This window comes from Gymnoscopelus microlampas (genome assembly GCF_963454915.1).
Source record: "Gymnoscopelus microlampas genome assembly, chromosome: 13".
Lineage (NCBI taxonomy): Eukaryota > Metazoa > Chordata > Actinopteri > Myctophiformes > Myctophidae > Gymnoscopelus > Gymnoscopelus microlampas.
In genome coordinates, this window is record NC_139950.1 from 28,823,338 (window position 1) to 28,846,587 (window position 23,250).

The 23,250-nt window shown below is 42.4% G+C and overlaps 1 protein-coding gene across 1 annotated transcript in view; it reads left to right on the forward strand.

Annotated features, from left to right (window-relative positions):
* Positions 1 to 23,250, forward strand: part of LOC311058033 (attractin-like protein 1) — a 337,913-nt gene that overhangs the window by 94,174 nt on the left and 220,489 nt on the right. The window contains exons 11-12 of the mRNA XM_084075308.1: positions 20,198 to 20,282; positions 22,302 to 22,513. Of these exons, the coding sequence (XP_083931434.1) occupies positions 20,198 to 20,282; positions 22,302 to 22,513 (297 nt within the window). The remainder of the gene's footprint in view (positions 1 to 20,197; positions 20,283 to 22,301; positions 22,514 to 23,250) is intronic.

The following is a 23,250-nucleotide window of genomic DNA, read 5'->3' on the forward strand; positions in this document are numbered from 1 at the left end:
ACACTGGCAGCTACAAAAGCTACTGTACAAAGCGACTCAGAATATAAAGCAAAATATAAAGCCTGGGTTTAAAAAGAACACAAAATAATGAGTTCCCCCCCCCCATTACAATCAGGAACTGTTTGGAGAGAGAAGGTGGGTAGAAATGGTTAAACAACACTCGGTCGTTTTGCAGCTTTGTAGCTGCAGTTGAAGCCAGCTCAACTCGGATTGTACTGTAGCTTTGTAGATTTTGTTGCAGCTACAAACGCCAGGCGTCTCTTTGTATCTCCATGTCGCTGGCTTCCATTGAAAATAAATGATAGCCTGTAGCTTTCCAGTGTGAACGTAGCAAGAACGTTGACCTGCACTTGCTGAGACATTCCTCTGCAGTGCAAATGCATGCGAATCAGGTGTGCGTGTGTGCACTTCATCCATCACATTTTATACTTACTGTAAGTGACAATACCAGCATAAAAAATACAAATAAAAGATCTGTGTTAAAAGCATTTGGTGAGTAAAAGTACTAAAGTATTGCCATCAAAATATACTTGAATTATCACATTTGTCAAAACTTGTAAAACTTTATCGAAAATAGCAGGTCTATAAGGTCACTCCACGATGCAACGCATTATGAGCTTTTAGATCTGCTATTTTTAGTTATTTTATTCTAAGTATAAAATAGGGCTTAAGTGGTTATTGTATGTTTTGCAATGATCTAAATCTGCAAAGTGACTAGTAACTATAAAACTGTCAAATACATGTAAGGGAGTAAAAAGTACAATATTTGCCACTGAGACGTAGTGGATTGGAAGTATTGGAAAATGCGAATAATCTAGTAAAGTAAAAGTACCTAAAAATTGTGGTGATACAAGTACAGTACTTGAGTAAATGTACTTTCCACCGCCGACTTCATCTGACATTTGGAACTTTTTGAGGTGAACAATACATAACATGCCGCATGGGACCCCCGCTGTTGATGTCGACAGTCAGCCTAGTGACTTTGCCGTTTAAGGGTGGCAATGTCATTCTCATGGTCTGTCGGCCGGTCGATCTCCTGGCAATGCACACCACAGCTTTCAATTGAATAAGGCTATAGGCATTCCGTACCTTGCATACCCTGTGTGAGGGGAAAATAGAGGTCAATAATATTGACGTTCAGATGCAGACACATGAACAAACGCATACGTACTTCAATGCAATCAAATACTGTACGTGTGCAATGAATGAAAGTACATGAGCACACACACACACACACACACACACACACACACACACACACACACACACACACACACACAGAAACATTAAGGCTCATGTAGGCTGAGCGAGAGCAATGGAGTGATAGAACATGAGAAAGCAATAAAAAAAACAAATACATGAACACGAGGGTTGAAAAAGGCAAGGGGAGGAGAGTGAGGGGAAGATGGAAGGGACACAGAGAGTTACTGGGAGAGGGAAGGAGAGAGCGAGAGAGGCACATCACATATAGATGATAAAGGACTCCTGTAAAGCATCCATACCCAGCAGCATCAACAGAGCAGATGGCTCATAGACGCGTTGAGGATGCAGCTTCCATGGGGAAACTCAGATAGACAGAGAGAGAGAGAGAGGATTTGGGAGGGGAAAGAGGGAGTCCACTAACTCCTCCATAGGTGATCCTCTGCGGGAGAGGTGGGTGATAGACGGAGGGATTCAGGAAAGACGAGGAGATAGCGGGGAGGAGGTGTGTGATAAGTCACGTTAAGGTGCAGAGTGTAGAAAGACAGCACATTCATCAGGATAGACTGAGAACAAAAGACGCATAGAGAAGGTCATAACACAGTAAAATTCTCAGAGTTCATTTAGCTCCGATATTGTTTTCACTTTCAGAGTGAAATGAGGATTTTAAATGTATTTGTATTACATTTTTCCTTTAACTCTTTAACTGACAGAGTTTTTTCAGAAAATAGCCACGCCACTGCCAGGGAAAACGAGTGATTTTACTAATCTTTAGAGGTGGGCATAGATTTTTTTTTTAATCTAGATTAATCTATCTGCAATCCTGGAGTTAATCTAGATTAATCTAGATTAAAATGGCTCATTTGAAGTCTGCCGAAGGCATTCAAAATATGTGTGTTCTACCCAAATAATGACCAGAAGTAAGTCCTTGCTTTTTCTTTCCTCCTTACGTTTCTCGATATTGCGATATCGATACGATATACTATATTACCGTTAAAATGTCATATTCTATATTTTAAGTGTTGCAACGTCAAATTATTTAAAAAAAAAACTGTCAATATCACTATTTAAGTGCTATTGGGTTCCCACACTTGTTATTTGATATTCTAAGTGTAGCAACATTGAAAACTAAGCATTCTTCATCTATAACAAGTCAGTATCACTCTTAACTTTAAGGATCCTATTTTTTTGGTTCACACTTTTTATTTGATATTCTAAGTGTAGCAACAATGAAAACTGAGCATTCTTCTTCTTTAAAAAAAAGAAGCAAGTCAGTGTACTCTTATTTTGAATTTCTCTGACCTAAAGTAAAACGGGACATACGCTCTTATTTTGAAGGCCAACCGTCCGGAATCAAGTGTTACTGTCGTTTGACTTGACGGACATTTGATTCTAAGTGAAAGAGAAGTCGCGGAAAATCACTGAGTTCAATAAAACGAACGTCAATCCGACGAATGGACATAAACAGTCAAGCTTTTCATACAGAAGGCTTTAGGCAGCTTGTTACATTAAGGACATTCATTTTCAATGAGAGGCGAGCGAGTGCAGCTCCTCTTACTCTAAGCAGCAGGTAGGAGGAGCAGTCTGACACACGCATGTATGCTCGTCACACAAACACATCGCTCGCGCGCGCACACACACCCAAACACACTTTCAACAAGTTGAAATCAACGCTACATGCAGAGTCCCCCCCCCCCCGGACACACACACACACACACACACACAGACACAGAGTAAAGCTAATGTAATTGGCTCCCAGACCCAACTTTGAGAATAGATTAACGGCGGTAATTTTTTTTATCGCGCGATAAGAGTCCGCCGTTAACTTAGCCCGGTAACGGCGTTAACGGCCCGGCCTTACTAATCTTTGAAAATTCTTGGAATATTTACTGTGATTGCCAGCCTCACGGAGATCGCCTCACACACGCATGGGGGTCTCGTGTAGTCGGGGAATGAAAATTGTCCAACATCTAGTGGAAAACCACTGAAAACACCTCACTCTCAAACTCGTGTTTGGCACTGTGGACCAAGTGCCGACTGACGAGTTTACTCGTCCTTGGCAGTGAAAGAGTTAAGGTACTATTTTCAGCCAATGGATGTTGTATACTGTAGGTCAAAGTGGAAATATAGGTCAACAAAACTGCACTTGTTCTGGTGAGCTCACCATATACATACATATTGTAGATGCCACATTGGCCACAGGGGTCATAGGTCAATGTCACCGCCATATTCGCAGGGGGAACTTACCATAACTCTTATATACTAGCTGAGACATAAAAGTGTTTTTCCTCCTGTTGTTCCTTGTTTTTTAACCATTACTGTTACTATCTCTGCAGTATGTGAGATGAGGTGTTTTGGCATGAAAACACATATTTTGTTACGGTTTTATGGTTGAAAATAAGCGAAGTATGATGGTTTTAATTGTGGACAGACGTCCTGCTTCAATAGACATGGGGCAATCATGCATTAGGAGGCACAGCTTTCCCCTGTACTGCCCATATGGTGGTGGTTGCATTAACGTATCACTTCAATGAACAGCAGTGGCCAATATGTATTTACGTGTATATACATGAGCTCACCTGTATACCCCTAAGCCCTGGCATATACAACACCCAGTGGTCAAAAATAGTCGTGCAACAAGGACAATAAAATAAATAAATGCATTAGCAATAACCTGGATGTTCATTCATATTCTGTGGCATATTGTGCTGACAATAATTTTTTTTTGCCAGCATTACCTCGCCAAACAAATAGGGCAAATAATTAGTAACAACCTTTCTAATCCCATTACTCAGTGTAGTTCGTTTTTTTGCAGACGCATAGTTTATAGAGGGACATGACACCATTGGGAAATGCAATATCTGTGCACCACTAAAAATATATATATATGGATTTCAGGTCATATGGCCCAGTCTTACTTTGACTTTATCGTCTGGCAGAAACTTTTTACCTCCATATTTAACCTTTTTATGTTTTTTTCCGTAAATGAATGCCCTACATCATTGGTTCTCAAAGTGGGGTCCGGGGACCCTCAGGGGTCCTTGAGGGAGTTCCAGGGGGTCCCCAGCTAAATGATAGTTTAGGCAACAAATGGACCCTTATGGGTCTGTAACTCTGAGAGTGTACAAATGGAACCAAATGGACCCGACTCTCAGAGTTAAATTGACATAGATTTTACAATATAAATTGCGGTCCAAGTGATAGAAATGCTATTTTTGTTATTTTGTTGGATCCTTTTTCCCCCCATTTCCTGAAAAGTAACAGTTTTGGACATATTATACAAGGTTTCCACCCGACAGCGACGCTATATGCTTTCTACTAAAGGGGGAAATGCCAGGCAGCATGCAGCTGTGATAAATCATAGCAGAGAGGAGACAGACGGGCTGAGAGGAGCAAAGTGATTGAAAGAGAGAAACAGAGAGAGAGATGGAGGGATATTGGTGAAGCATGAGAGCATAATAGAAATAAAGACTGAATGAATGGGGGATTTAGAAAGAGAGAGAGAGAGAGAGAGAGAGAGAGAGAGAGAGATGGCACAGATGGTAAAATGGCTTTATCTAAAGACAATAATGCCCTGATAGGATTTAGGCAAACAATGAGCTTGTGAGTAAAAGGCCAAATCAAAGGTAATAAATGATAAAGTGTTTGTTTATGGAGGCGTTTGCATCCTGATATGGCCAGAGATATTGTGGTACTAAATGCGGCACTGTGTGTGTGTGCGCGTGTGCACCTTCGTGTGTGTTTTTTGTGAGCCCCATAAACAGCAAATGTGTGTATTTACATGCCCCTCAACGCAGCACAACCCAAGCCCTCTCTCAACAAATATCATCATTTATTCATAAACGCTCGTATCCACCGATCTGCCCGGCTTTATCACCCACAAGACACCTCTTTCTCTCTCTCTCTCTCTCTCTCTCTCGCGCACTGCAGTGACGGGAGGGAGGAACGGATGAATGTATATGGAGGGGGTCATGGAAGGAAAAGAGAGAGAAAGGGTGGAGGGATACAAACAGTCTTTCATGTCCATTGAGGTTGCAATCAGGAAATTCTCTCAGCCCTAATGCTGCGTCAAACTTCAGTTTAGCCATAATCTCTCAAGAACAGATTCTGCTCTGCGTTGGAATCTGTCGGTAGCCGTGTTGACAACCCGTGTGCATAGGTTTCAAGTGGGTGTGCCTTCAGATCAGGAAGCAGGCCGCGCTTTACCCAATCAAATGTAGTGGGCGGGATTCACGTGTCCGTCCACCCTTCCCCCCTCGAAACTAGCCGAAACTAATTTAACAATAGCGTCCTCGGAGCAGACAAAACCACGGACAGATATTCACATTTTAACTTACTCTTTCATTATAGAAACAAGTGGGCTCATAACCAAAACCATCCATGTTCTCTGGGAGAAGTGGTGTTAGTGTTCCGTGTAGAAATATTGTTAGTGGGAATGAAAACATAGTCGCACCAACCGGAAGTGATGCGCTGAAGGCAGACACAAATCCCCGGTTTCCCTGCGCACTGTTGTTCCGTTTGCCTCCGGCCAGACCCAACAGACAATACAAACAGCAGAGGTCGCTGTTTTTCATTTTCAGTTGGGTCTGGCTACGCGAGACTAGTTTAGCCATAGCTATGAGGTTTTCCTGTGATGTGTAGGAAGCCTCTGTATCAGGGGTCTTCAACTTTTTTCAGTCCAAGGACCCCCTAGCTGAGGGAGAGATGAAGCAGGGACCCCTCTATATTGTACAAAATCGTGTTTCAGATTCAACTTTTTAGCTTTACTTGGTCTGCAAATTTTTCCCTGTACACCCCTTTGTAAGCCAAGCCTCCATTAACGTCTCCTTGTCGGTCTGCCTGTCTATGCTCTCTTGAAACTCTATAACCCATCCAGAATAGTGTAGCCCACCTGGTACAAAATCTCCCCAAAATATCTCCCGGTTGCTGCTTGTGTCCCCAAAAAAAGGACCTACAGTAAAGTCAGACAAGGGCATGGCACCCCCCTACCAGCAGACAATGATGTACTGTAGCTCTACACTCCATCCTGGACTCTGATATCAGCTAATCCAGGTGGCCTGTCACTCTCTTCCCTATGACAGCATGCCCCCCCCCAAGACTCTTCTCCTTCCTTCCTGAGTCCCAAGCTGTGGAAAGACATCCTCCTTCAGTGAGGACTGCAGAGTCACTCTCCATCTTTTGTCATGGTATAAAACCCCACTGGTAGAGACTAATTTTCAGCCTACTAGCTCAGCCCTAGCCAGCCTTGTGTTCAGTCATCCTTAACACTGCCAGGAATTAATTAATTAATTCATCCGTCTCTGGTCCCCTTGCCAGCGAAAACGGCGATTATACTGTACCTTTTAAAAAATCATGGAATATTCTCCGTGACCTCCTTCTTCACGGATATCGGCTCATTACACACACGGGGGTCCGGTAGTATAGGGAAAAAAATAATTGGCCGGTCGCGATCCTCAATTCCAGAGCTATGGCCGTTTGAATGTGGCTTGTTTTTTTTAAAACAGCAGAAAAACGACAGAAAGACGAGAACATTTTACTTTTATAAATCCTTTAACATGAAAGGTGCCTAGATTTTTTTTGGGGTGATCTCGTGATTTCTGGGTGTATTCTTCGGTGGTGCTTGGATCATTCACAGCCCCCCCCCCCCGCCCCACCACCAAAAATACTAATTCTCGCCAAATCTCGTCCTTGGTGGTGTGGGTGTTTTGACGAAGTCTCGTCAATTCTCGTCCTTGGCAGTGAATGAGTTAACCGACCCTGTGCCCTATATGGCACTTGCTATCGATTTAGCTGATTTATAAAAAATCTATTAGAATGTTTTACCTCAATTCGTTGATAAATTAAAAAAATAATTGAATGATTAAAAATCTATTATTTGATTAGTCGAAAAAGTAATCAAAAGATTAATTGCCAAGAAAAGAATCAATAGTTGCACCCCTAGTTGTGTTATAGCTCCTCTTGTTTTTTATGTGGAAACTTTTTCTCTCCGTGGAGAAATCAGATGAAGCTGCTGCTCACTGATTACTACTGTGCATGGTATTAAAATAGACTGCACACTGCACACAATACAGACATTATAATGAAATGATTTTCTTTTTTTCCACCGAACTTATTTTCATCAAGGCACAGGCAGTTGCTTTTTAATTATCTATACTTTTAATTTTCCAAATCCATGCCTTGTTCTCCCTCTGTAGCACCCTAATAGACTTTGTTTCCAGGTTTCGTAGCAACAAGTGTCATCATTGACAGGTAAAATGGCTGCGTAAACATTTTGGGAATTGAGAATTGCTCCACTAATCACACAAGATTGCTAGTTGTAAACTCCATCAGCGTTAACAAGCAGCTCGAAAAGACCACCGCCATTGCTGTTTACACTATCATGACGTCAACCAATCCCCCCTGGCACAGACACTGGAGGGGTGGAAAAGAGAGAAGTGAAATCCAAAGCAGGAATCTGGCGTATTGTGGTTTAGTAGCCTAGCCTTAGCCCAACAATTCACTAATTGTCTCACTTTAACCCATTGAGACCTGGAACTGTGTCATTTTTAGATTTGAGCTAAAAAGCATTATTTTACACTTTGGGCTATTCAAAAATAGCAGATATACAAGCTCATAGCGCGGCACCGAGTGCCGCGCTATGAGCTTGTAGATCTGCTATTTTTGAAAAATCGTGAAAATGTGTGCAAATCTTTGAATATATATATTTTGAAAGCGAACATTTTTTAACTCAAATCTTTGCTCTGGGGGTCCCTGGAACACAATATTTTGATGGGGTCCTCGGCCAAATACATACAATTTTGGGGGTCCTTGACATGAAAAGGATTGAGCACCACTGATATAGAAACATACGTTTTTCAGAATACTGTTGAGATTTAGGAGGCATGTAGAATCGGCTTCAGGTCTCAATGGGTTAAGGCCACTTTATATCACACATTCACAACAACAAAAGACTTTAGAAGGTTGCAGAGTGGTAGGTCTAGTGGTAACAGTAGGTCATTCAATTAAGGTAAAAAATCAGTTGCTGACACTACTGAACTTGGAATAACCCATTCAATCCCGGAACGCATCCGTTTCATTTTAGATTTGAGCTATGACCATTAGTTTATTCTTTGGCTATTTTTGAATAGCCAAAGACATCTAAAATGACACAGATGCATTCCCGGATTGAATGGGTTAAAATAAAAAAAAGGAATGCACCTGGAAGCCCTTTACCTGGTTGCTCATTCTACGGTGCATGGGGTGTCAGCTAAATTACGTACCAGCTTGACCCTCCAAGAACAACCGGGGGCAACTTCATTCTGACAATATGAGAATTTATGGGTGCCCTGTGCACAGGCGTGGAAGTAATTCGCTTGTTACTCGCTACTCCTTTGCTCCAATATATCATACAACTATATGAATTAACAACATTAAACCTGGCATATGCCTATTTTGGTCATGTCATTATACATTGTATAACTCAAAAAAGGTATGTTTTCAAAAATGGCTAAAATAGCTGTTCACAACTCATTGCGTTGTCATGCTATTTTCACGTGACACCGTCCTAAGATGAAGTATACAAGTACACAATTGAGCATATAAAGGCACTACTGTAAAAACGTTGTGTAAAACTGTAGTATACTATAAGTATTATTTTACGTCGAAGTGTAATAATGTACCCAATTTATTAATGAGTTCAATTAATACGGCGGATTTGACTGTGAAGTCAACTTTTCTCGTGTTTTCTTGCTCTCTGACTTTTGTCCTCCTCGTCTGTCCTCGGTGCTACCCTGCTCCTTCCTGCCTCATCTCTTCTCTTCTCTCGTCTTTTCCTCTCTTCTCCTCCTCTCCTCCTCACCCCCTCTGCCCCCCCCCCCCATCTCCCGTCACTCTGGGAGATAATTAATTAGTTCCACCTGTGGAAGTCACAAAACGCCATCCAGTCTGTCTCTCTGCATTCATTGTTCTACTCCTCCGCCTCCCTGCCTCGCCGCCGTGCAGCGGCTGGGTCTTTGAGCGCTAATTTGTTTTTGTTTTGCCGCGCCAACCTTGGAGGGGAAATCACTGTGTTTATTAGCTTCCCCTGCTGGCGTGCATTAGATTCAGGTCGACACAGAAGGCACTTTTCATTTGGGTTTAATTCTACGAACCACCAGCCTCTCTTTCTCTCTCTCTCTCTCTCTCTCTCTCTCCGCTCTCCCCCTCCCTCCATCGCGCCCCCTCATCCATACCCTTATACTTCTAATTAGATTTTGGATGTGGGTGCGGGGTGGAGGGGGGTGAACTCTAATTAAAAATGTTGCCTTCTCCAACCCCCGCCGTGTGTGGGTGAACACCCACATACACTTATGTGCAGAGGAAGACACACGTATGTGCAGTGGTGGTAAAAGTACTCATATTTTGTACTTAAATAAAAGTATCAATACTGCAATGTAGAAATACTCTATTACAAGTAAAAGTCAGAATTCAAAATTTACTTGAGTAAGTATTGGTATCAAAATATACTTATAGTAACAAAAGTAAAAGTATGACACGTTCTCAGCTTGTAGATCGGCTATTTTCAAATAGCCAAAGTTTAAATAGGGTTGAAGTGGTTAATGTATTATTTTGTAATAATAATCCAAATCTACAAAGTAACTAGAAACTAAAATTTTCAATTAATTGTTGTGGAGTAAAAGTACAATATTTGCCTCTGAGGTGTAGTGGAGTAGAAGTAAAAGTATATTGAAAATTGGAAATACTCTAATACTAAAGTAAAAATACATCAAAATGGTACTTACTGTAAGTACAGTGCTTGAGTAAATGTACTTAGTTACTTTCCACCACTGCATGCATGTGTGCGTACAGTATACCACACACACACCACCGAAAGGCTCAGTGCAGGCAGGTTGCTAGTTGGGGGAGACGGATGGAGGTCCTGCTGTATTGGGGCAGAGGACAGTGGCTGCTGCTGAGGGCGAAAGCGGCACGACCCCCCCCAACCTACACGCCCCCTGTTTCTTCATTAAGTGTTCCATTAGTGCAGATCAGATCAGACTGTCAGTCAGCCATGCCTGGCTGTCTGCTCTGATCTGGACTCCTGATTTCTCCTCCCAACATGCGTTATTAACACGACTTTTCTCATATCCTGAAAGGAAATTAAAAATCAATGTGTGTGTGTGTGTGTGTGCGTGCGTGTGCGTGCAAGAGACTGATAAGTGTGAGTGGGGTTGAGGTTGCTTTCGAGGACAGTAGCAGCTCCAGTCGTAATGGTTCCTGTTTGAGAAACCAGGCTATAGCCCCGGGCAGCTACAAGGCCTTGATATCTCATCAGAATGGCTTCAGTGGACCTTTGAACACAGCCTGAAGGTGTAGAGCAGGGGTGGGCTATCTTATCGAGCACATGATCACTCAGCCATTTTCCAAGGCTGGCTCGATCACCCAGTGACAGAGAAAACCTCTGTTGCTTTTATGCTGCTAATTAGAACTATACAAGCATAGAATAAGTCAACTTAATATTAAAGCATAACAAAGAATGCGTCAATAATTCAATATGAATAATAAAGGTTAAGCTAAATGGGCTTTGTTTTATGGTCACATGCACTTACAGTACAGCTGTGACAACATTGCAGACAGTGAAATTCCTGTACTTGGAGGCTCTGCCTGACAGTGTGGGCAAAGAAAATAACAAATTTACAATAAGATCAAAATAGTAAAGCAAATAATATTGAAAAACTGTACAGAAGCAGTGGGAATATAGAGGATCAGAACTACAAAATGAGGTATCACTTCCTTAGAATAACCCACTCGTTTTTGAACTTCAGCTTATTGAAATAGGCTTTTATAAAATGAAGGTCTGAGAAATCAGGCTTTTCATACTTCAATTCAAATATCTTTGGAAAAGTAATTAATGCTTTGAATCAATAGATTGAGTTAATACTTTACCCAACAAATGAATAATGGTGGATTTGCTCCACCAACCTCCATTAAAATGTAATAATATAATATATTAAAACATAATACTTCACAATTGAGCTCTGATTTGGGGTGGAGAGGTGGTGGTACATTTTAACTTTTTAATTTTGTTTAATACATCCCCAACAATTCTATCATGTTCCTTCATCAGTCTGAAACACTGAAACATGAACAGCTGAAATCCCTATTATTTTAGAACAAGAATTGTAATTAAATGTTACAAAAGGTCTTTTGTTCTCATTAATCTCTAGCCAGGCCCCTATCCCAGAATTCATAGCATTTGAATACCGCAAGGTGAGCAATATAGTAACTCCCCTTTGTTTGTCCTGGAGGCGGGCAATGGTGGTCTGACCCTTCACTCACACTGGCAGTGACTTAGTCGTTGTGACTGTGGTTTGGTCCATGCCTCTGCTTTTGATATCCCCACCTCTGGTTATTTATTTATATCTCCGGTGCGGATCAATTTCATCCATGCTTCTGGTCACACTGAATTTAATAAATGCATTTTACTTTTGTCTGATATGTTTGATATTTATGTTTAATTGTATTACAATTTAACAAATGAATTACAAATGCACACAAAATAAATACATTAAAAAAAAATCCAAAATAGCAGATCTACAAGCTCACAATTGTGTCCCATTATTCCATGTTGCCTGCCACGCTAGACCCATGGAGATTTGCATATCATCAAAACAGATCCACTGACGATGCAATTGCGATTCTGTGTACGAATGCTGTTTGAAGAAAGCTGGGCAATAGAATTGTTCCTGCAATCGAGCATGTTCAGCTGAATACTGGACTATGTCTGGCCATTGCAAGGTTGTTTTTTATTTTTATTTTTTATTTTTATCCCAGGATTTTGTAACCCCTATTTTTTACACCCAGTGCCAGTTTTCTATGTAATCCTGGGCACTACCTTCCCTCTGCCAAGGCCAGGACCGAGCTCATGCCTCCTTCAATGCATGAGATCCAACTGACCTTCTTGTCACCTGACAGGGGAGAGTTTCCCCGGTTGGACGTAGCGCGTGGAAGGAACACGTTATTCCAACCAGTTCCTTTCCCCTCCATCAGGCGCCCTGGCTGGCCAGTGGGAGGCAGTATAGTGACCAGGATTACTGCATGTTTTTGTGAGGGTACCTACCCTAGGAGACACGGGGAGAACATGCAAACTCCACACAGAAAGGCCCTTTCGCCAACCCCTAGGGTATGGGCACTGATGACGCGGGGGAGAGAGCACGCCTCAAGCGCCCACAGCGTCCCCTGCGGGAATCGAACCCAGGACCTTCTAGCTGTGAGGCGACACCGAATGCGCCACCGTGTCCCTGGTGGTGAGTCTGACCAGATCAGATTCACTAATCCTCAACACAGGACTCCCTTAAGGTTGCATGCTGAGCCCTCTCCTCTACTCCCTGTACACAGCTGTGTGCATGGCTACGCACACCTCCAAAGTTGTCATCAATTATGCTACACAATAGTGATGGGCATGATCGCCAAGGACAATGCCTACAGGGCACAGGGTCAGATCTGTGAGAACAACCTTGCACTCAACGTCAAAAGACCAAGGTCCTACGTCGATGCAGTGGAGAGGGTCAGTGACTTCATCGACGCAGACCTCACATGGGCCATGCACACACTCGCATGTAGTGAAAATGGCTCAACAACGGCTGTACTGCCTCAGACAGCTCAAGAACCTCCACATCCTCAGGACGTTCTCCAACAACACCATCTAGAACATCCAGCATCAGCTGCATCACCACCACCTGGAATGGGAACTGCACCGCCCACGACTGCATAGCGCTACAGAGGGTGGTGTGGGCGGTCCAGCACATTGTCAGAGCACACAAGTGGTGCATAGCCAAGGCTGAGTGGATCATCAAAGACGATCATGCTGCTACCGTCTGGCAGGCGATACTGCTGAGCTATCAAATGCCAAACGAACAGACAGGTTTCACTGCCAGGCCGTCATGCTACTGAACAGATGCTGAGCCCTGTTGCCATGTCAGTCTTGGAGACAAAGGTCGTAACACTGGCACTATCACTGTTTGTGTACAGTATATGACTGTGAATATACTCCATTCCCACACATTTAATACCTTTTTGATATCTGCTGCTAAATGATGTCTCTTACTTGTTTGTTTTGTTGTTTTGAGTACACACCTTTTGTATATTTGATAATGCTGTTTTATTTGACATTTTCCATTCCTTACGGTTATCTCTTTTGTAACTGCAATTCATGGGAGCTTGAACGCAAAATAAAAATAAATTCACCCAGTCATTGTGTCCGCCAGGCCGAAGCCATGGCGAGAGAGTATGTTTTACCCCCTGTCCGTCCGTCCGTCCGTCCGTCCATTTGTCACCAGCTAATCTCCGGCACCGTTGGCCCGGTCGCTCCCAAACTGTGCACACACACTCCCTGGATGCCAATTCAGAACCTCTGCCCCAAATCTTTCACATGGGCCTGGCGCCACCAGGAGGCCGATTTGTGCAAAACCACACACAGCTTGCGATGTCCAGGAAGACATACCACCCTTCTCACATTGGCCTGTTATAGCGCCGCCAGCAGGTCTAATTTAGCAAAACACATTTTTGGAACAAAATGCCTCAAATCATGAATGCAGTGTCAATGCAAGAATAAATGGCACGGTTGGCACCCTTTTCACATTGGCCTATTATAGCGCCACCAGGAGGCCAGAATAACGTACCTGACCTGGCGGAGACCTGTGCTCCGAGGAGCACTTTTTCTAGTTTACACCTGAAAACGTGTGATGTGACAATAAACTTGAAGTTGAACATTCTTTGTGATTTTTTTTTCATCTGCAGTTTCCTGCCATAGAATCCAAAACTGCAATTATCGTCAACAGATGAGTTTATTTCACAAGCTACTGTGCTGTACACTACTATGTATATGTACTGTAGTGCAAAACACACGTAGAGGACTATCACACTGGTCCCTTTAGTTCTAGTTGTAAATTGCTAGTTGTTGTAACTTGTAGTTGAGTGAAATGAACAGGATTGTCTCTACCTGTTTGGTCATGATATCCACATTAATAATCATTGTTCACGTTGTCACGTTATCAATAGTTACGCGGTCAAAATCATTGTGATATTTGATTTTGCCAGTATCGCCCAGCCCTGAATCAGAATATAAACAAGGATACACAACAGCTAAGCTTGTTATAACTTAGTCTGTTCTCTGACATCACTGTCACCATCCTGCCAAAGTTTACACCTCAGGTCTGCACCCCACTTGACTGCATCTGCGTCACTCTGATTGGCACGATAATATGATTGACCTTTTACCCAGCACCCGACACCCCGCGAGCGATGAAGCCCTTGCTCCCCTCCCCTCAAACCGATTGGAACGACCCCACCCCATCATCCTGTCATATTCTGCACTCAGTGGCTTTTTAAAACAAGCGCTCCCAATTAGCAGGCCGCTTAACGAGGTCGTTAGCAACCTGGCCACCAGTGCATCAGCACGATTCCCTGGCTCTCTCCGTTTACACTGGGAGAGATCTCATCTGGGTAAATGGCACATTTACACACACACACACACACACACACACACACACACACACACACACACACACACACACACACACACGCATGCATGTGCACACATTAATTTCCATATTAATATAATGGGGCCACGTGGGAGTCATTAAAACATCAGAGTTGTAAAACCCAAATGGTAAAATATACAGTGTTGATAGCTCCACTGATAGCTAGACAAAGAGAGAGAAATGGAAAAGAGAACACAAGAAGTAGAGAGAGAGAGAGAGAGAGAGAGAGAGAGAGAGAGAGAGAGAGAGAGAGAGAGAGAGAGAGAGAGAGAGAGAGAGAGAGAGAGAGAGAGAGAGAGAGAGAGAGAGAGAGAGAGAGAGAGAGAGAGAGAGAGAGAGAGAGAGAGAGAGAGAGAGAGAGAGAGAGAGAGAGAGAGAGAGAGAGATGCGAGATGCGAGATACTTTATATGTATACTTTATGTTATGGTTTTTTTAAGTTGTCTACTGCTGTCTACCCTATCTTCTGGTTCAGTACTGTGATTTGATGTGAAAAGGTTAGAATCAGAATCATTCTCTCTATGATATGAATATCTCACACCTCCTTTTATTGCCTTAATAATGTGCATGAGATATAGATACAGATAAGAGATGTATGCATCAGATTTGTGTATCCAGATCAGCAGTTGGATATTTTAAGAAAAAGGTGTCAGATTTCAAAATGTGCATCCATCTACACAGACTATTATGAACTGATAATGCATATCAAAATGTGGTAACATACTTAACAATAGTGAGATTGTAGACAATTTATGTTTTTAGTTTTGAGCCTGTATTGTGCTCAATACAACACATTTTCCATCTCAATTTATTTTCAAATCAATGTGCAACTATTACATTTTTTTCCACCAAAAAACAACCAACATATGCCTCATCCTTTGTTTTCACGAAAATTCTCCCGCATCAAGCTCTGAAAATGTAGGGACGTGGAAACTTAGTTGTAAATATATTGACTGAAATATGGGTTTGAAACAATTGCCATTTGTTATTTGTTAACATTAAACATATTTAAAAAGTGAGATATTCATTTTCACTTCATAATACAAAGTCTATGGATATGAAAGAGCGTTTAGAACATTTTAGGCACTTTGTAACCAAATCTTTACACATTTCCAGCAACTAAGAGTACACATTTGCATCCTGTCCTACTGTGTGGTGAACTATCTGATTTGAAAATGTTAGGCAAGACATTGTCAACTAGAAAAAGTGCCAGGTCAGGTACGTTATTCTGGCCTCCTGGTGGCGCTATAATAGGCCAATGTGAAAAGGGTGCCATTTATTCTTAGGTCTTTCACGGCAATCAGACACTGCATTCATGATTTGAGGCATTTTGTTCCAAAAATGTGTTTTGCTAAATTAGACCTGCTGGTGGCGCTATAACATGTGAAAAGGGTGGAATTTCTTCCTCGGCCTAGTGGAAATGTGCGTGTGAAATTTAACGGAAATCGCAAGCTTTGTGCTTAGTTTGAGGCTTTTTGTTCAAAACGGACCAATCCTGCAAACTTTGGAAGCCAACCTTAGGCAATGAGGATGGAATATGGGAAATCGGACAGATCCGTGTTGATCACATGACTATTGAGATACTGTGTACCGATTTGCATGACGTTTGTATAAAATCTGTAGGAGTAATGTAAAAAAATGGGTTTTGCACAAATCGGCCTCCTGGTGGCGCTATAACAGTTCCATGTGAAACTAGAAAAAGTGCTCCTCGGAGCACAGGTCTCCGCCAGGTCAGGTAGGCTACTGTGGCCTCCTGGTGGCGCTATAATAGGCCAACGTGAAAAGGGTGCCATTTCTTCTTAGGCCTTGCACGACAATCGGACACTGACTGCATTCATGATTTGAGGCATTTTGTCAAAAACATGTGTTTTGCTGAATTAGACCTGTTGGTGGCGCTATAACAGGCCAATGTTAAAAGGGTGGCATTTGTTCCTCAACATAGTGTGAATGTGCGTGCAAAGTTTGAGCGCAATTGGACGGTGCGTTCATGATTTGCAGAATTTTGTTCAAAACAAGCCAATAATGCAAACTTTAGATGTCAATCTTAGCCAATCAGTATGGAGTATGAAAAATCAAACACATCCGTCGTGATCACATGACTATAGAGATCATGTGTAACGATTTGCGTGAAATTTGGATACAATTGGAAGGAGTAGTATAAAAAAATCACACCCTGTGTGAAGGTAGCGGCGCCTTTGAATACATTATGTCATCGATATGTGTTTATAATGTGTTTATAGCCATGTGTCATGTGAAGCTTGACCAATCACTTTGTTGACGGGTCTGACCAATCAGAGCGTCGACGACAGATAAAGTTAAATTGAGGATCTAACTTTAAATAACTTACCTAGAAGGAGACTTTAGCCAAATAAAAATATATACAAAAAAAAACATGAGGAAATAAAAAAATAAACCTTGACATCATAGTGATGTCATGAATAGTCCCCTTGCCTGACAAATCACAACCTTGACGGGCCTGACCAATCAGAACCTTGACGGGCCTGACCAATCAGAACCTTAACGGACTCTTGGATTCTCGATCGTCTCTATCAAACCATTCTGTCATAACGGATGACTGGGTCCCGAACTCAGACTTTCTATACATTCACCCTTCATCTGTTCTTGTATCTTTCTCTTTCTATTCGTCATATTAACTTTAAATAACTTACCTAGACGGAGACTTTAGCCAAATGAATAATAAGATGAAGTCATTGTCATCGTTTATATAGACATCGAATTCTATATTCATGACATCATAGTGATGTCATGAATAGTGACCAATCACAACTTTGGCGCACCTGACCAATCAGAACGTTGACGCACCTGACCAATCAGAACGTTGACGCACCTGACCAATCAGAACGTTGGCGCACCTGACCAATCAGAACGTTGACGCAAAAGCCAGGCATAGAGGGCTAATATCCGCTCTATACCTAAAGGTATAGAGCGGCTAGCGCCGCTAAAAATGTGTTTTACACAAGTCGGCCTCCTGGTGGCGCTATAAAAGGCAGATGTGAAAAATGCAGGGCAAAGGTTTTTCCTTGACCTATAGGGAGTGTGCATACAAAGTTTTACACAGATCGGTGCAATTATAGGTAAAAACACGAATCGGCCTGTTATAGCGCCACCATGAGGCTGATTTAAAAATGTTCAAATGGTAGTTCTTCCTCGGCCTAATGGGAATGTGCTTGCAAAATTTCTCGGAAAGTGCATGCTGTGTTCATGATTTGAGGCATTTTGTTCAAAACGGAGCACTCCTGCAAACTTTGGAAGACATTTTTAGCCAATCAGGATGGAATATGAGAAATCTGAAAGACCCGTTTCGTTTAATGACTGTAGAGATACTGTGTACCGATTTGTGGGATTTTTGGACAAAATCTGTAGGAGTACTGTCAAAAAATGTGTTTTGCACAAATCGGCCTCCTGGTGGCGCTATAACAGGCCCCTGTGAAAAATTTGGGGCAGAGGTTCTGCTCTGGTATCCAGGGACTGTGTGTGCACAGTTTGGCTGCGAGCAAGCCAACGGTGCCGGAGATTAGCTGTACACAGACAGATCGAATGACGGACGGACACACGGACACACGGACACACGGACACACGGACGGACGGACAGGGGGTAAAACATACTCTCTCGCCATGCCTTTCGGCCTGGCGGAGACAAAAATTGGGGCAGAGGTTCTGAATTGGCATCCAGGGAGTGTGTGTGCACAGTTTCGGAGCGACCGGGCCAACGGTGCCGGAGATTAGCTGCTAACACACAGACAGGACGGACACATGGACAGACGGACGGACGGACGGAGGATAAAACATACTCTCTCACCAGGCCTTCGGCCTGGCGGAGACAATAATAGGCTAATAAAAGTATACCCTCACTTAGTATCTGAATGTGTGAATGAAATGTTTTTGTAACAGCGTATTGCAGTGGCTAGAGATGCAATCAAGCTTAAAGACAGCCAACTGTGAGAACCCACACAGTCGCATTCCCCAAGTGTTTTATCTGCCCCCCCCCCCTCTCATTACTGTTGAGAAGTCCTTATGTCCATGTCAGTGCTGGATGCTTTAAAAGAGTAATCTACACATGACTGGTCTTCTCCTCAAATACATGTACATACACTAGTAGGTTATTCATTCTTTTCATGCAGTAGCTCAGGAGATAGTGGTGGTTCCTCCAAGCGTTGGCAAAGTGTCCTTGAGCAGAACACTGGACCCTTCGTCCTGCATGGCTGCCATCGGTATGTGTGAACGGGTGTACATGTATGTGAGGCAGACATTGTAAAGTGCTTTGAGTGGGTAGGAGAGAAAAGAGTTTTGCTATATAAATGCAGTCCATTTACCTCAATAGATTGTACTGATTGTAGCTTGCCAATGGGTTGTTTCATTGACCATACCTGATGAGGGCGCAAGGAAAGAAAAGCAGCACAGACAACTAGCCTGGGTAAATGCTATAGTACTGTTAAAAAGTAAATGAGAAAGCCCTGACCTCTCCCCTAGCAACTATATAAGTTACATGGCACATGTGGGTGTGCTCTGTGCTCTGTGGTCTGCAGTAGCAGACTGCATTTGTTCTTAGCCCTGGACTGTATATTGAATTGGTATGTATATCTTAATGGATACATGGTGCTCTCTGTATCTCCGAAGCAGCAAATCGGAAGAACCACAGATTGTCCGTGCAGTAACGTATCATTAAGCCTGATTAAGCTCCTAATATAGCTGTTTCTGGGGCAAGTTACAGTGGGCCCTTTATACGTTATTATAAATGAAGCATAGCGTTAGTTCATGCAGGACACGGATGTTTTGCACGCCAAAGCTGTAACCAGCTGTCAGTCAGCTGATGTGAACATCAGCTTTCTATTCCCCATTCACAGCACTGCTGGTCATTACGTCACACACTCATACTCCAATCACAGCTCACGCATTAGCAACAAGGTTCCTTTAAATACGGTTCGAATTCTCTAGGTCTCTGCTGGTCTTGCTGCCTGACCACTTCTGCTAAGCTGCCTTCTCCACCCCAGCCTCAACCTTTTTGATTAGAGTCTGGCATAGGCTCAAATACTTGTGATTATCATGTATATCTGCTTGTTTAGAGTCTGGCATAGGCTCAAATACTGGTGATTATCATGTATATCTGCTAATTCAAACTAATATGTCAATGTACAGCTTATTGTTAACATTGTATCCCTATGGGGGATTTGCTTAAGCATTCCCTGAATATATGCTTAGCAGGACAAAATTCAGTGAATATTCTCCCAAGAGCGGAGCTTTAACGCCAAGCTTAAATGTATTCCATTTGTGCCAATAAATGGTTAAATCTACTTTGACGTGAGTGTTTCTGATTCAAGTACTTATGGGTGGGATTTTGGTATACCAAAAGTGCCCCAGATTTATTTCATGCTCGCGTCCTGCCTTACATTGACCTGCATTTGGTTAGCAAACATTTGCAAACACATTTAACTGCAGGAGAACTGAGACTTGAATATTGTGCCTGTGTCTTTCTCCACAGCATGTGATGAGTGGACAGTCCTTCCCAGGCCTGACCTTCACAGGGACGTCAACCGTTTTGGGCATTCGGCTGTGGTTAGCAACGGGTACGTCTTCCCCCATTCCATAGTAACCTACGGTAATTCAACGCAATTTCTAGCGGAGCAGATGTTGTCAGTATCCTGCTTTGTCATCATTACATTCATTATAGTGGACAAGTTGCGAAAACAAACACTGTTCATTTGTCTGACTCTTACATTTTGGCCAGACAGAGCTTGTCTGCTTACAGGCAATCTGGGAACCCATCGCCAAATAAAAAGGAAAAACAGCGCCCTCTGCTGTTTTTTACTCTTTCACTTGGCTCTGGGGGGAGCTAAATGGTGCACCCGTGCGCAAGGAAACCAGGGTTTTTGGTCTGCCCTCAGCGCTCTACTTCCGGTGGTGCGCTTATGTTTTAATTCCCACTAACTATATTTCTACACGGAACACTAACACCACTTCTCCCAGAGAACATGGATCATTTTGGTTATAAGCCCACTTGTTTCTATGATGAAAGAGCAAGTTAAAATGTGAATATCTTTCCGTGGTTTTGTCTGCTCCGAGGACGCTATTGTTAAATGAGTTTTGGTTTGTTTTCAGTGGGAAGCGAGGGCAGACAGTAAACTGCACACCTAGTAAATTGCTTTGATGGCAACAAAATTCTACATGGAGGCCATGCCGTTATCAAACTTGTGTCTTCATTTTCTCTCACTCTCAAGCTCACTCTATCCCCATGTTATTTTAAGTTTCCGTTTGATTCACATCTCCTCACCTTTGCTTCTTCCTCAGCTGTGTTTTGTGTTTTTTACTTTCTCCTATACATTGTTCAAAGTTTGTCTGTGTTTTCCTGTCTGCTAGATTCATGCCTGACCAGAGGTGAGTGTATAAATGATTGTTGTGGCCTTGGAGGTGATGTTGAACTTGAGTTGTTCACACAACAGAGACTGAAAGAAGGTGATAGGTTTGTTTGTGTTATTTCTGATGATAGTCTGCAAGGACGGTTTCTATGAGCAAGACCTGAACTTGGGAAAGCCAATGCAGTTGTGCTGCAGACATGTGGTAGCCAAGGTGAAACAACAAAGTAAAGAACAGCAGCAACTGTACAAAAATAACAGATACATTAGCCACTAAGACCAGAATCTGGGAGGCGTGGTGTCGCTGATAGTGAACAGATTGAAACAGATAATCAAATTATCAGTTTGTTTTGAATAATTGCAAACAGGAAATGGCAATGCACATACGTGAAGAAAAACTGGAATGGGAATTGTGCACCAATCTACTTTTAAGGAATCGATTCATTCATAATTGATGATTTTCCTCTGGATCAATACATGTCAGCTATAACGTAGTAAGGTACATTTTGTTTATGATACAGAATACAATATGCATGTTATATTCCTTAATTTCAATCAAAGATGTATTTGAGAAAAAGGCATAACAAAGAATATGAAATAGATTATGTAGTCTACTTTAACATGTAAAGGGCATTAACCCGACCATAGTCACTCTTGAAATGGGAAAGGCGACAGTAAAACTGCCCAGTGAGGCAACTAACCCCAAAACAATAAACTGGGGTTGTTCTTGGGAGCTCCCTGGTGTGAATGTGTGTAACTGTTTGAGTATGCAGGGAAGCAGGGAAAAAGACATATCAGTCTTAATGTGATTTTCTCTGGCTATATAAAGGAGAGAAAAAAAAGTTAATTGTTTAATTTAAAATAGAATTGATAAAATTGTTATTAGCAATTAACTGATAGTCGATTAATTGTTAACATCCCTAAAACGAATTATTTGATGCCTGAAAGTTGCTTATTGTTGTTGCTTATTGTTGTAACCTTGAATAGAGAAGCACCAGCAAAACATCAGCTAAAAACATAAAACCTTTGCTTCCATATTTATCCTCAATAGGCTCTGATGTTTTCATCTCTACTGTGAACAGCTCCACAAGTCTGTGCCTTACATAGTGCATTTTTGAAAGTTTCTTTGCTCTCTGAACCTGTCTGTATAAACTCATGCACGTTTAGACATTCTGTATGCATTTCTCTCCTTGTTTATGTATAAATCTCGGGATCTCTCTGTGTCTTCTTCAGGTCTATGTACGTGTTTGGAGGTTTCTCAGGGCTCCTTCTAAATGACGTCCTGGCCTACAGCCCTCCGGCCTGCCAGGCCTTCTCCGATCCAGCTCGGTGTGCCAGCGCCGGACCCGGATTCCGCTGCTACTGGCTTAATGCCGGCTGTGTCCCCTGGGAGCCTTACCTGGCCAACCACGCCGTACCTGCTCCCTTCTGCCCTCCAAGACCTGGTACGCCAAACCTTACATTTTTTTGTTCTTCCTCCTTCACCGTCTTTCATGTCATTGTTCCCTTTTTCCTGTTTGTTTGTTTGTTTTTTTGTTTTTGTGAGGTTGTTAATTCGGTGTATCAAATATGATTTCATTACGAGTCATTCACAGGCTATGGCTTGGCTTGGAATGAATCTGCAGGTGTAGAGAGTTAGGTTTGGGAAGGCTACAGAACAGCCAGAAGAAGAGAGCTGCTGGGGCCCTTCATGGAAGGGTATATAGTTATGTAGCTACCTACTGTAGGTTGCTATTCTTTTAGCCTTTTGCCTTTGTTTGATTTTGTGCACGTCTTAGTTTTGATATACCTATTTTCTGGACAGGCCTGCACTGTACATATTATTGCACGGACTGGTTGGTGTTTCTTTGGTGAATAAAAATGCATTATTGGGGCCTGGAGCCATTGGCCAACTTTCACAGTGTGTGGCATTGAGAGCGCTTTGGATAAAAGGGAATATAATAGAAATGCAGACCATTTAACATCAAAAGCCTAAGTCACTCAACCTCAAAACTATTTGTACTGTTATGTCACCGTGTTTGCTCAGGAATGTAAAGTGCAGTTATGCCTGACCCTCTATGACAACAACCTTTTGTTTTGTCCTCTGAGAATAATAATTATTCTAAATGACTCAGCCTCTGAAGTTTGTTTGTGCACTGTAATTGCTGGACCAAGGGTCAAAACCGCTACGATTACCTCATTC